This window comes from Cajanus cajan, chromosome 7 (genome assembly GCF_000230855.2).
Source record: "Cajanus cajan strain Asha chromosome 7, NIPB_CcT2T_4, whole genome shotgun sequence".
Classification (NCBI taxonomy): domain Eukaryota; kingdom Viridiplantae; phylum Streptophyta; class Magnoliopsida; order Fabales; family Fabaceae; genus Cajanus; species Cajanus cajan.
Window position 1 is genome coordinate 3,777,230 of NC_138523.1, and position 15,604 is coordinate 3,792,833.

Here is a 15,604-nt window from a genome sequence, read left to right on the forward strand (position 1 = left end):
TTGCTAGAAAATGTAAGATTCAATAGTCGTGCATTGATATTGTAAAAGTTTTCATGTAGACAATTAATAAAAATAACATTATTAATATGACTTTTAAGATAATTATTATAATAGTTAATAATTTACCATATTTAATTATTGTAACTTGCAAAATTGTTTGAGACATGAGATATTGATATGGTATTTTGTCAATTTTTGTAATATTAAAATAGTATTTGACCAAAAAAGTCATATCTTATAAGTTCAAATTAATTATTGTGAGTACAATTTAGTTTTTGGTTAAGATTGTCAAACTTGAAATTTAATTTAAACTTGCTAAACTTTTGCAGACTCAATTTATAAATTCATAAGAGTTTATTTATTATAAAATAATATTAAAAAATATTAACGACGTATATTTATAACATAATAAACTTAATACAATAATAATTCAACATTTCAACTGCATAAAAAATAAAAGTATTAAATTACAATAATAAAATGTTATAATACATTAATACTAAATAGAATTAAACTACACAAATAACCAAATTATGTATAATTTCATAAGAACATAGTTTTTAAAATAAAATTATTTCAAAAAGGAGTTGATTTATTCAAATCATTTAAGTCATAATAAAATACTAACACTATGGAGTTAATAAAAGTAAAAATTATATTTGATTTTAAACTCATTAACTCGCTTTTTAATTCAAAAATTTATAAGAATTTACACAAATTTAAAAGATTTATTGGAAGAAAAGCTTACTATAGAGTTAACTTGTTTTCGGTACTAAAAAAATGTAAACTCGGAACAATTTACTAGTTATCTCATGAGTTGAGAACTTAGATATCGTAATTAATTATATATATTTATACATGTGTGGACGTTGGTTGTACAAAACAAAGTGATAAGAATAGCATTAGTCCTAAACTTTGGTGAAGAATTGAGTGGCTCTTAGGTGGGAGCTGACTTTGAGTCAGTGCCCATTGCATCACCCTCATTGATCGGATTGAACTTCAGCAATTTTCCCTTCCTATACGTCCACACATACTTGCAATAGAAAACTCTTAAGAAAAAAATTAGAAATATTTTCTAAAAATCAGCATAACAATGAAAAGCAAAAATTCTCCCCCTCAATCCCTATGGCTTAACTTGGGAGAGTTGAATTTTCTCTCTACTACTCTTACGTCCACACACATGTTGGTTTAAATTAATCTCTTCTATTTCAAGACTTTTTGATTCCATGTTTGTGTATCTATCTACCCCACTTATAGTTCCTATTATAGGTAACTATTTCTTTTCTTTTCTTTTCTTTTTTTTCTATTTTCTCAATGAAGTCTCCCCTCATCATGGTTTTTCTCATATTCCTTCCTTGAGTTTACCATTACAAACGCAAGCCTCATCAAATGCTTGCTTTGACCCTTGTCATTTTTGGCTTCTAATTGTTGTCTCAGCTATATTGATTGTGCTGTTTGGTTGTGATCAAAACTGGGTTTATTTCATTTATGATTTTTACCAAAGTTTCCATGTATTGAGTTCCTCCTGCTGATTCAGATCTCCAAAATCCTACAGTTTTATGAAATCATGTGCTATTGATGGTCAATCCTATTTCCAATAGGAGAAATTGACAACTGAATCCAACTTTCCCATAATTTTTGTGTCTGTAATAACGTGGAAAGAAGAATAAAAAAGGCTGTTTTGGATGATTGGAATCGGTGTGTGGTTCTGATTATTGACTAGTGCCTGTTGGTAACCTTTAATTTGTGAGCTATGGCAGGCATTAATGTCTCAGCTTATGCTCATAGTTCTGTGCACAAGGCCATATTATTGAAGGATCATGATGGTCTTAAGCAGATACTTTCTGTTCTCCCAAAACTAAGTAACCCTTTTGAGATTAAAACTGAGGCTGCTTCAATAGCTGAGGATGAGAAGGCTGCAGCCATCTCTGTTGTGGTGGATAGGAGGGATGTGCCAAATGGTGACACCCCTCTTCACTTGGCTGCAAAACTTGGTGACATGGTAGCAACTGAAATGCTCATGGATGCTGGTGCAAATGGTATGTTGAAGAACAAGGAAGGGTGGACTGCTCTCAGAGAAGCCATCATCAACAAACAAGATAAAATTGCAATAGTTATGATCAGGTACTTTTGGAATGACTATGACAAAAAGTATTTTAGAAGGTTGCCTAGGTATGTAGGGACCATGAGAAGGATGAAGGACTTCTACATGGAGATCACATTCCATTTTGAGAGTTCTGTGATACCTTTCATCTCAAGGATTGCACCTTCAGACACTTACAAGATTTGGAAAAGGGGTGGGAACATGAGGGCAGATATGACTTTGGGTGGCTTTGATGGCTTGAAAATCAAAAGGTCTAATCAGAGCATTCTTTTCCTTGGTGATGGCACTTCAGATGATGAGAGGAAAGTCCGTGGATCACTTTTCAAACTCTCACACAAAGAGAAGGAAGTGGTAGTGGTTTCACCTAGTATAGTTGCCCCCACTGATAGACAGGTTAGGAACACATTGCTTAAAAAGTCCAAGTCTGAATCAGTGAGGGTTGCTATAGATGTGAGTGAGGCACATCTTGTGCCTCAGTTAACATGGAGGAGAAAGGAGAGAAAAGAAATGGTGGGGCCATGGAAAGCTAGGGTGTATGACATGCAAAATGTGGTTCTTAATGTGAAATCCAAAAGGGTACCTGGAGCTCCACCACCTGAGGCCAAGCCAATTCCCAAAGAAAACAAGAAGAAGGACTCTGAAAAACTTGATGAGATTTTGACAGATGATGAAAAGAAGCAGTTAGAGGCTGCAATGAATGCAACAGAGGAAAATGGCCACAGTCACAAGAGTCACAAGAAAGAAAAGAAAGGAAGGTCTGGTGGACATAGAGAGAACCACCACAAAGGGAAAAACACCAATGCATCTTCTGAGAATTCTTCTGGACCCAAGGAAGAAAGCCAGTTCAAGAGAGGAATGATGCCTGCACTTTGGCTTTCACAAAACTTTCCACTCAAAATTGAAGAATTGCTACCTATGCTTGACATTCTTGCAGAAAAACTTAAAGCGGTTCGCCGGTTAAGAGAACTCCTTACAACAAAGCTTCCAAAGGAATCCTTTCCAGTCAAGGTTAGTCCTTTTTCTGAAAATTCCATGTAATTATATGTTTACCTAGTTCTTTCCCTCTTGCAGTCTTGCTTTCCTTGATGCAGTACTCACAAGGGAAAATTATTATTTATAATAGATGTTATGTTGTTCTATACTTAAAAGATGCAATATACAATGTTTGCTGCACATGTTTGAGCATGCTTCTGATAACAATTGATTCGAACTAGTCTATGATTGTTGGCTAGCTGTTTATTCAAGAGAGTATTTTATGAAAATTATCAGAAAGCTTTAGAGTTCAATCATGAAGAATGAAGATTATTACTACTTTTTTAGCCTGCATGTAGAAATGCTTATTGTTAAAAATATATATAAAACTTGTCATCTCCACATTAGATAGAAGTTGGTTAGATCTAGTGCATTTCTTTTGCATCTACTGGTGTCATTATTGATATAGATATAGGAAGCATCAACCTACACTAACATAGTAACATGAGTTATACGAATTTTTACACTGTCAATAACTTTATACAGAATGTAATATTTATCAATATCCAACAGTTATATGTCTTTAATTATCTGCATGAAACTTTGTCAAAAGTCAACAATTATGAGAACATAATCAAAGAGTTCTTATTAGTTTCCATATTGGTTGGTACTTGGTATTATTAAAAGGGAAAACTTGACACTAATTATGATTTATTTTCTATCTTTGTTATGCTTGTGTTTGATCTTTCAGGTTGCCATCCCTGTGGTGTCGACAGTTAGAGTATTGGTGACTTTTAACAAGTTTGAAGAAATACAACAGGAAAATGCAGATGAGTTTGAATCAGCCCCATCAAGTCCTACTTCTGGTCAAGAGAACTCAGAAGAAGGGGATTCAGATGTGGATGTGGATGTGGATGAATCGGAATCCTCCTCAAAATCATGGTTTCAGTGGATAAAGACCCCTTCTAGATCTAGTTCAACAGCTGCTGAATCTAGTAGTAGGATACATGATGACCAGGACCTTTTTGCTATTCCCCCTGATTATAAATGGATTACTATTGAAGACAAGTTAAAAGAGAAAGGATTAGAATAGGCAAAGTGCACAAAAGTAATAACTAATTAACAAGGTTGATACATCATTAGCAAGCTTCATGGTCATGGCTGAGTGATAATATTAGAGGCTACAAACAAGATTTCAGTTAGGAACTTAATAAGGGTGAACCAAAAGTTGAGGTAGGGAAATGTGAGAAGTTAAGGAAAAATTAAGCAATAGCTAGACTCGCTACCTTCACATGTGACCAACAACCATCATTTGTAACTAATGCCTTATTTCTATCATATCCTTTGTAGTTTTTCCGTCTTGTTTGCTTATTTTTAATCAAATACAAGTAGAGCAAAGGATCAAATTAACCAATTGTAACCATTTTTTTTTTTTTTGTAACAATTCAAATACAAGTAGAGACAAGTAGTTTTTTTTTTTTTTTAAAATTACTTAGTATTTTACTTATTTGTTGATAACTAATCTTTGTTGAAGAATCTAATTGACTATTTTTAGTAAAGTTTTTCTTCTAATTACATTTTTTTCATACATAAGACTCAAATCTAAGATTTTAGGTAAAGAAATTAAATCTAGTACTACTTGAACTAACAATTAATTGGTACCGTAATTTAAAACTTTGATTAGGAGAATTGAAGTTTAAATCACAAAATAACTAACATAAATGTTACACAAAACTTTAAATGTTAATTTTGTATAATTTGTTTCTCTATTTGATCATACCCCAACAATTTTCCATTACACGCAACAACTAATAAAGTAGATAATTTATTTATCCAAAATAAAAAATGAAAAACTTATATTATCCACAAAAGGCTTATTATAAATGAAGCATAACACCTTAAGATCTTAAGAGAGGTTAATGTGATTATGTTCATTAAAATCATCACAACAAAACTATGAAGGCTTATAATTAATGAAAGAATGAGTACAAGCCCTCAAACAAACTAATATTTCAAAATGTTTACACTGAATTACACTTTTAGTTTTTATTTTCATCTTATTTTACAATTTTTATGTGAAAAAAATATTAATTAAAAATAAAATTTAAGCAAAATATGATTAAATATTAATTATCACATCATTTAATTAATGTTTGATCATAGTTCATGTTATAATTTTAACAATTAATAGATGTATATAGTGAAAAGCCAAAAATTGTAAATTTTATCAAATTCAGTGACTAAAATTGTATAATTAAAATACATTAAACAAAGTTAAATAATATTTTTAGTCTTTTATCTATATATATATATATATATATTGACTTTGATCATTTATCTTTTCAATTTAGTCTCTTGTGTTTATAACATGATTCAAAATGGTCCTTCTCATTAAGTTTTCAATGATTAACATTAAAATAAATTTGAGTTAACCATTATACATGTTAGCATTGCTGTTGATATGGTGAAAGACTAAGCTGGACGTTATTGAAAATATAAAAGACTAGATTAAATCTATTTAATAATATAAAGGATCAAATCAAACATGTTTGAAAAGATAATAGATGAAAATAGAATTATTTATTAATATAATTCTATAAAATGATATTATAATTAAAATACCTAAAAATAATATAAAATATATTCCAACACTATCAAATAACTTTGAACAAACTTTGAATCAATAACAATAAAAACATGACTAAATCAAGAGGGATGAATTGATTTGATAAAATAAATAAATAAAATAAAAATTTTGCCTAGTGCATTTAAAATATTGTAATCACGATCACTAATTATCATTTCAAAAAAATATTGACCATTATGACAAAAACAATTACTAAAGATCTACTCTAGAAATCTTGAATACAAGAATGCAAAGACAGAGTAAATATACAAGTAATCTAAATAGAGTAGAGAAGAGAGATTGGAACCAAGGTTTATATTAGTGCAATTTCTACAGCAGAGAGTTACATTCAATGTCTCAGCTAAATCACTGAGATTTCACTATAATCTTGAAAATCCTTACAAACAAGTTCCACCCCGAAGCCTAGATCTTCAAAGAAACCTACTCACATCCCATGAGCAGTCTTGAAACCTGCTTCTTGAAAACCTTATTTAAATCCTTGCAAGCATTTTAGAGAAACTCTCTCCAAATATTTGTTTTACACCCTCACACCAAGAGGAAAAGAAAGGATACACCTTAGAGTACAGCCCCTACAAACATTACTCTTCTACCGTAAATCTTTGAATTTCTTGAAAAAAATCTTTATCTTCTTAAGGTAGATGATAACCCATGTTGGAGTCACAAAAATTCTCTCTAATCTTCAAAACTAAAAGAAAGTGTTTTTTTTCCCTGTGTACATCTTGTTAAAATTATAACATTAACTATGATCAATAACTATTTGTAAAGCAATTTTCATAACAACCATAATCAATTACAAGGATATTGTAATCAATTAATTCGAGTTTTAAAACCTTTCCATACTTGTATTTTTAACACTTGTAATCGATTACGGAAATCCTGTAATTGATTTTCAAATACAAACCATGACAAAATAAAGCAAGCCACATATAATCGATCATCAACTTCTTGTAATCGATATATAAATAATTGTTCCCATCCATTTGGTTGTTCGTGTATGTAGCCCAAAAATTCCTTAAACATCCAATGTGGATTGGCAAATTCGATGATAAATATTAAACGGTACCAAATTTCACAAATATCAATGCTGATATATAATAAAACTCTTATGATAAAGCCCAAAGCTAGTAAACAAATTCTTCAATTTATTTACATGAATAAAATCATGGGAAAGAATTATAACCAAACACAGGTGAATATAAACTGCAACCATGAATATGAAAGTTGGTCACTGTGATTGCAACTATCCTAAGTTAATGGTTTTTCCATATATATTGAAACACAATCAACAAATTCTTTGGTGTAAACCTGAAAACTCGAGCAATTATTGCAAGAATCACAATGTTTCTTTTCCTTATGCCAAATGCCCCAAATGGACAATGACAATTCCTTGGAGGAACACTCCTACATGAAAGATAGCTTCAAATTCAATTTCCACACAAATGGCCCAAATTTTCTAAACAATCAAGTACTTCCAAGTGTGGTGCTTACTTATGAAGTGGCATCATTAGTTATGACTTTTCCCTTTCTTAGCCTTGTTTTTCTCTTGCATCTTCTTTTTCTTTGCTTCAGCAGTAACCCAAGTATAGTCAGATGGAATTGCAAATGGGTCTTGAATATTTTCTATCCTGCTGCTGGATCCTGGAGCGGATGAACTAGAGCGATAAGGAGCTTTTATCCATGTAAACCAAGATGATGCCGAGAAGTGTGACGCTGCTGGACTCTGTTGGCCATTTGTGGGTGGACTCGATGGTGGCGTGGTAAATTCGTCTACTGGCTGTAGTTCTTCAAACTTTGTGAAAGTAACCAATACTCTGATGGTAGGAACCACAGGGATGGCCACCTGAATATGCAAGGGGGGAATGGCTTTAACAACATTTAACAAAAAGAGAAATAAAACATGTAAGAAAATTAGACAGATAGGAAAGCACCAGCAAAGAGGATAATGAATCGGTTCAGGCCAACCCATCCAGATTAATCAAACCCATTAAACTGAATGAGAATTTTATTACCAAGGGTCATGTTAAGATCATAAGCTAGAAAAAGGGAATACGTTTGCTGCCACATTAGGTCAAATTCAGAATGTTTAGAAGACCTGGACAACAATTTCCAACAAGTATTCTGATCATTGACATAAAACAAGCTTGGATTCGTCAACTATAGTATTTCTGTATAGGAAGCAATTTTAGAAAACTGGAATCAGACTGGCCAGTTCAACCGGTGATCTAGTGAATTGACCAAGTAACAGCTCCGGTTAACATGTTGGATCAGATGTGCTAACAAATCGGTATGAACTGGAATGACTCGGCCACATTTTGAAAGAACTCGTGTCTTGGCCCAATGTGCAAAACTAGATTAGGCAAGAGACAGCCCAGATTGTTTCCAAGATCAGTGTTCAGTCTCTAATTGGAACAGCAATAAATGGAGGTTCCTCAGCAACCTTCATTCACTGCTGTTGATCATTTCCTTACCAGTCATTTGCAACGCCAATAATAGCATCTCACAAGAGCATTAAAAATCAGTAGGTAGCCATTTTGTTGTAAGCATTTGGCACTTTCTTTTGAGAGCACTAGCAAGAATCAGTAATCTGTGTGCACATGGCTTTTCACTTTTCTAATCATAAAAGCACTAAAGAACTGAAATTACCTCCTCAAATTTCCCCCTTTTTTATTTGTTTTTGCTTTCTCTATATTCCCCTTTTTTTTATTATCTGATGTTTGCATTTTTCCCTCTTAACTCAATGACCAGGGCACCAGGCTAACTTTAATAACATCAATAATAAGTGAAAAACGATGGAGAGTACAACTATAAGAAGGATAAATTATCCTCAGAAACATAAATAGCAAAATACATTAAAAAAACGAAAAATGAAGATTGCAGTAAAATTTCCAATCTATATGCACGTTTGAAATGACATATTTCTTGAATCATAAAAATATGCACACAAAAATAAAGGGTGGCCATACACAAAATCCAATCACAAGGTCAGCAAGCACATTCCTATGTGAAAGCATAAACTCCACATCACCACACAATTTTAACTTCCTTGTATTTTATATATGCTTTAAATATAGTAACTAATCATCATAAATTGCTTAAAAGTGGGGAAGAAGCAGTGCTCAACAAAAACCTGGTGCAAATATTCCTATAGAAAGAAGCAATATCACAATGCAAAAAAAAAGAAAAACCAACTGTTTCTAAACTATAACTGCATGTAATGTGCATGTTGGGAAAAATAGCAGAGTGAGGCCTATGAACATGCAACAACAAGTTGTTTGCATTAATCCTGTTAAGTACACATCCCAAACAAAAGACATGACTTTTAAGGTAGCTTTGGCCTTCCAAATAGGATTTACAAAACACACCAGAAGGGTAAAAAATCCAAATAGAGATAGTGTTGTTTCTATTTCTAGATATGAACATTATTATACAATAATGATTGAACGTAAATCTTTGATTGTTGACTTTTAGGATAATTTCCAGCAAACAGAAGCCAGAGGTGATAATGGTAAAGCCAGCTGCATTGTGGGACCACTAGGTTGACCAATTGAACAAATAAAATCTATAATCTTGAGGAACTAAAATTTCAAACAGCTGATCCCCCCACCCCGTCTACCCATTTCAATGGCTCCACAGCTAATTTGGTCACTTTTTTCTTTCAAATGTGATAACAAAAAGTTGGCATGCAGCAAGTTTCTGTCAATTATTTTGACAAAGTTATGGCTTTTGGGACAGAATTAACAATACTCCATAAGATGCTTAGGAAGGAAATGAACAAAAAAAAAGTGTTTTAATAAATGAAGCTCAAACTGGCCCAAAACTCACGACGAAAAGTACATTTTTGCCTTAAAATCATGAACCATATATGCAGTAGTATTAACTGATTGAAGGAAAGCTATTTTCATTGTTCAGATCATTAGGAGCTCACTAATTATCCTGTAATTAGCAAGAAATCAGTAAGCTATTAAATCTAAGAAAAGAAATTAGATTAGAATAAAGTAACAGAAACTATAGTCACCACTCCATCATGTGTTTCCTCTAGAAATATGACCATTATTCCCTCAATTTCCTCCCTTCTCCCTACAGTTTCCACATCCATAGACAAACACATGATGTGCAGCACACTAAAGTATTAGAGTAAACAAGAAAGTGTATAATTCACTCTAGCGAGTGATACAAAAGAAAATAAAATGGAAGCAATTTAAGAATTTAACATATGCCATTATATTTCTAGTAACATGTCTTAAAATGAAGATGATGAACACAGACCTTAACAGGAAAAGTTCCCATTGGAAGTTTCGTTGTAAGGAGTTCTCTTAACCGTCGAATTGCTTTAACCTTATTTGCAACAATGTCAAGCAATGGCAAGAGTTCTTCAGTTTTTAGTGGAAAATTCGGGGAAAGCCAAAGAATAGGTCTCAACCCTTTCTTATATTCATTTTCACGATTTCCATCCTTGTGACGACTTTTGCCATCAGAATTTGTGGAAGAAGCTTTGGCATCTTTTTTCCTCCGTGACTCATCACCCCTCATAGTTAACTCAACAGAATGTCTACCTGACTTACTCTGATTTCTTGGAGGAGAATCCCCCAATAAATCACTCACCTTTTCTTCTACACATAGAGAACTTCTTGGTGGAGCAATCTTCTTTGGTGTTTCTTGTTTAGAATCCTTTTTCCTCCATCCACCAAACCATCCTTTCTTTTCCTGCTTATTTTCTCCACGTCTGCTACAATTTCCGTCTTCAATAGGAATATCTCTATGTTCATAACAGCTGTGACGATGCCCAATGATTACCTCATCACTCTCATTGTTCACATCCGATGAATCTGACCTAAGCACAGCTTCCAATTGCCTTCTTTCATCCTCAGTCAAAATATCATTGAGCTCTTCACTCTCTGCTTCATTTTCATTGCAAGATGAGAAGAGCTCATCATCTGTCATAGCTCCGGGAACTCCTCTAGATTTTATGCTTACAACTACATTGTGCATATCATACACCTTAGCTTTCCAAGGCCCTACCATTTCTGTTCTCTCCTGCCGCCTCCAAGTCAACTGAGGCAAAAGAACTGCCTGTGTAACATCAATCCCAGGCCTAAATATATTAGTCTTAGACATTGCAGCCACTTCTTGCTGAACATCCTCCTCATCTGCGGGAAAGCCAGCATCATCTAGAGCATTGAGTACCTCCTTTTCCTTGTGTGAGATCATGCAGAGTGATCCAGGTGGGACTTTCCCATCCTCCGAACCATCACCAAGGAAAAGAATGCTCTGATCTGACCTCTGAATTCTAAAACCATCAAAACCAGCCAAAGTCATGTCTGCCCTTAGATTGGCACCCCTCTTCCAAATTTTATAAGTGTCTGAAGGTGCGATCCTCGAGATGAAAGGAATCACAGAACTCTCAAAGTGGAATGTAATCTCCATGTAGAAGTCTCTCATCCTCCGCATGGTGGAGACCAAGCGAGGCAACCGTCTGCACCATTTTGCCCAAGCCAGAGGCTGGTAATGCTTAATTATTATCTTGGCAATAGCCTCTTCTCTATTGCAAATAGCTTCCTGGAGAGCACTCCACCCTTGCTCATTCTGCAAACTCCAATCTGCCCCGGCAACCATAAGCATCTCGGTTGCCACTTCATCCCCAAATTTCACAGCCAAGTGAAGAGGTGTATCACGGTTCGGTACATCGCGCCGGTCAATCACAGCAGAGATGGCATCAGCCTTCTCTTCCTCTAAAATAGAAACTGCTTCAGTGCGAATCTCGGCCGTGTTGCGCAGCCGTGGAAGGCCTCCAATTATCCTCCTAAGTTCAGCATAATCCTTCAAAACTATGGCCTTGTGCACAGGACTATGACCATACTTTGTAACATCAATTCCCGCCATACCTCAACAGCCCAAGGCACAATACTCACCAACCCACACTATCAATCACAAACATAAACACATGCTACCTTCAAAAATCAAAACTTTCTCCAATTGGGTACCCCACCCACCCTTACCCAATCCAACCAACCAACCAGCACTCAAACCACAACGTTGGATGGAACAAATGAAACAGACCCTTGTTCACAATTTCCCTCTAGAACACAACAGACAAGTCCCTATCAATCAGAAATTAAAAAAGATCTATTTTGGATCAGAACCATAAAAGCACAACAGAAAATCAAAAATCAAATAAAAGCATCTTGTGGGGTCCCAGATCAAGCATATTTCAAAAGAGGGGTGGAAGATGCTAACACACTAACCTTGTTCCTTTCTTCTGTGATTTGCTTTGTCTTATGAATATGATTGCCCAAGAGTCCAGGGATTCATATCATGTGTGACTCAAACAAACCCCACCACGCCACTCACTACCCCTCAAGTACCAAACAAAAAGAGGAGATGGCAAAGATCCTAGTGATCCAATCCAGATCAGACAAGCATGAAAAGAACATGCATGTGGTTGCTTGAGCCAAAAATTCTAGAATAAAAAAACAACCTTAGAATATTAAATTAAAATTTGCTTTTTTAGAAAAATGAAAAGGTACAAAACACAAGAGGAAAAGAAGGTGCGAGGAGAGAGGGAGATTGGTGAGAGAAAAAGTGAAGGTAGGAATAAGAAAGGAAGGGATCAAGAAAAAAGAAAAAACCCCACCACAGAAGCAAAGAAAGGGGAACTTGTTTATGTTGCAAAGGTTTAGCAAAAAACGGATAGAAGACCAAAAGTGAGGAGGGACAGTTAGAAAAGAAAAAATGAAAAATGCTTGCGAGTGAAAGAAAGAAAGGTATAACGTAGAGTCAAGGTTTTCATTTTTCAATGGGTGTGCCATGTTTTTGTGAGACCAGGTAACAGAATTTTTACTAACCCACCAAATCAGAAAACAACAAACAGTTCTCCTTCAAGAACAATAAAATTGACTTTTCTTTTTAATAATTTAATTAAAATATATTTACAGTATATTTTTTGTTTTTTTTTTCTTTATTAATAGTGATTTTGATGTAATTAAAAATCGTTGATAATTTTTATATAACTTTTAATTCATAAATGGTGTAAATTTGCTTCAAAAACAAAACAACATAAGTTTGTTACATTTACACAGGTAGTTCAAACTTTGATTATTTTTCTTAAATTTTCAGAAAGAGAATTTCGCAATCCAAAATAAACTACGAACTTGAAAAAGATTAGTTCATGTAGTCTAAATAAAAAAATATTAAATTTAAATTCTTTTTCAAAGGCTAAAAGAGAAAACATATTGTGAAAATGTTGTGTCTTATAAATTCAATTGATTTTAATTATGATACATTATTAATATTATATCATCAATTAATTAAAAAATTTGTAATTGAATGATAATATATATAAAATCTTCATACTTTCAACACATTTTAATTTAATTTTAGTGCTACTTGTTATATGTCAATTTGACGGATATTGTTGTTTTTAAAGTACATTGCATTTCTTTTATAGATTGAGGGGAAATGATGAAAAGAAAAGGCAAAAGGGGTTTGAAAGTTTTGTTGATGAAGTTTGATGGATAATGATTTTGGAAGAGAATAAAAGGGAAAGGTGAGTTAGAGAAGAAAGGGGTCCATGAGATAGAAATGATGAGCATGCATGTGAGCCACAGCCCACAAAAGAAGGAACCTGCTTTCCTTTTCCTTTCCATTTTTACTGTTAATTGCTATATGGGTTTTTGCTCTATCCAAATTATTTAATCATTGATTAAATATGTCCCTCATTATTTTGACAGGATATTCTCTGGATCTTGTTGTAAAATCAATTCTAGGCACAGGTATCACTTTTTCTTTCTTAAATTTAGATTTGTATAACGTTTACAATTATAACTCAGTCATGACTACGTCTACATGCAACTTTTGCACTCAATGCTTCATCATGTGATAAATTACATAGCCATGTAATTTATTACATAAATTATATATATGAAAATTATATTTTTATCCTTTTTATTTATTGTTAAGACTTAATTTGATTTTATTATTTTTAAATAATTTAATTTAATCTTTTAAAAATTTGCTCAATGATATTATTCTATTCAAATTAATATTAATAGTATTAATGAAATAAGGATAACATTGAATATCATTGAAAATTAAATGATTAAATTAAATTATTTAAAAATAGTGAGATCAAATTAAGTATTTCATAAATAGAGAGACTATATTGAACAAAAATTTATTTAATATTTTTATTTAGATAAATTTAAACTTTTTTTTATCTATTTAATAATTTATTTTATTAAATAATTCTTTTATTTTATAATTATTTTTTTAATTTTAAATATTTAATTTGTTGTCATTCTTGTTAACGTAGATAATAAAATATTTAAAAGTTACCTAGAGAATAAATGTTGAATCAATATTCACTTAATTTAATTTTATTATTTTTAAAATATTTAATTTGATCTTATAATTTTAAAATATTCAATATTATTATTTTATCTGATTTATTCATATCTTAATTGTGAATTTAAATTAAGTAACAACATTAAAACATATTTTAAAAATTAATAAATAAAAAAAACTCAAAAAGTTTAGCACTTATTTGCGCTTTGACTATAATTGTGAGTCAAAGGTTTGTATACACGGTTAACAAGCAGTTTGGGAAATCATGTTATCCACCCTTAGAAGTCAGAATGAGGCAAAGTTTTTCACCTAAAATTTAATAGTATGTTTAAATTTGGTAATATTTAATTAAAATACTTTTTCACCTAAAAAAAAGTTTTTAGTATTTAAAAACATAGAAATTTCAATAGATTATTTTGATGATGCATTTTGTAAGAATTTTTAGTAAAAATTTACCTATAATTTACTTGTTTATCAATCTTACTAAAATCTTTAAAATTTCACGTGACTTTTTTTTTTCATTTATTTCTTCTAATTTTTTTTCTTTGCCTTTTTTCTTCTCTCTTTCCCCTCTCTCATCTTCTCTTTTTTCTATCTTGAATGTAAAGATACATTTCAAGGATTTCTTTTAAAAGAAATTTAAAGGGCTTAATCTAACACACACAGCCGTGAAATAGTTGAAACGGACATTTTGTAGTCAAGACTAAAAAAACGAAGATAGAAAGTCTTTCAATATGTGATCTTATAACTATGCTTTCCATTCTAGTGTGAAAATCTGTAACATGTTCCTCATGGCAGATGAAAAATAGGGTACCGAGGGGATTGAAAACAGTGTAGCCATGGAGGCATTCTTAGATACATTGAATATGACGATTGTCTAACTCTATATATATCACTAAGTAACATCCATCACAACCATGTGGAATGCGATTATCTTCCTCCAAGTATACAATTATTAACATTCAAAATAATTTCTTTTGGGTAATAGAAGAAAATAATAGCCCACATAATTGACTTGGCAATTTTTTTTTATTTTTTATGATACTGTGCCAAGGCCCCAACACAACTTAATTAAATTTGAACAAATAAAAGGAGAACAAAATCAAAAACTCTCAAACTCTCGGGAAGAGATCTTTCATACACGGCAAGGTTATCTATCACCTATTTGCCTCCCTAAACACATGAGTCCAACCCACCTTAAATAAAAGAAAGAATATTGCATATCAAACCTATTTGAACAAATTGATTCAAAGTTAGCTTTTCATGAAGTGGTTAAGAATTTGACCATGAAAATAGGTAAATAATTTGATCTAAATCGATAAAAATGAAATTATTTGTTAGTTAAAGTACACTAACATAATTATTTATTATATGGATATGTTCTAGTTTCTATTTCTATGGCGAGCTGTATTTTTTTTTTTAAATTATGACAATTGTAAGGTTTAAGTATTTGAATATTTATATTTATTGTGTTAAAATTAAAATATTTGCTAATGAATTTAACAACAATAATTGTAGGGGTGAGAATCACAGGTCATCCT

General features: G+C 32.3%; 2 protein-coding genes across 4 annotated transcripts; one reads left to right on the forward strand and one right to left on the reverse strand.

The window, feature by feature from the left end:
• The first annotated feature begins 985 nt into the window (after positions 1 to 985).
• On the forward strand, positions 986 to 4,512 carry LOC109812371 (uncharacterized). The gene is made up of 2 exons (XM_020376319.3): positions 986 to 3,112; positions 3,828 to 4,512. Exons 1-2 carry the CDS (start codon positions 1,754 to 1,756, stop codon positions 4,167 to 4,169), a joined length of 1,701 nt encoding a protein of 566 aa, XP_020231908.1. The 5' UTR covers positions 986 to 1,753; the 3' UTR covers positions 4,170 to 4,512.
• Positions 4,513 to 6,790: 2,278 nt separating this feature from the next.
• On the reverse strand, positions 6,791 to 12,498 carry LOC109812351 (Ankyrin repeat family protein). 3 transcript variants are annotated; one of them, XM_083060154.1, is made up of 4 exons: positions 11,966 to 12,498; positions 9,990 to 11,821; positions 7,212 to 7,563; positions 6,791 to 7,124 (listed from the first exon to the last, which is right to left on the reverse strand). In XM_083060154.1, exons 2-3 carry the CDS (start codon positions 11,601 to 11,603, stop codon positions 7,228 to 7,230), a joined length of 1,950 nt encoding a protein of 649 aa, XP_082916280.1. In that variant the 5' UTR covers positions 11,604 to 11,821; positions 11,966 to 12,498; the 3' UTR covers positions 6,791 to 7,124; positions 7,212 to 7,227. The 3 variants fall into 3 exon arrangements, with proteins under 3 accessions (XP_082916280.1, XP_020231885.1, XP_020231886.1); XM_020376296.3 differs by having other exon boundaries at positions 6,791 to 7,563; positions 11,966 to 12,497; XM_020376297.3 differs by having other exon boundaries at positions 6,791 to 7,563; positions 9,990 to 11,846; positions 11,966 to 12,497.
• Between the last annotated feature and the right edge of the window lie 3,106 nt (positions 12,499 to 15,604).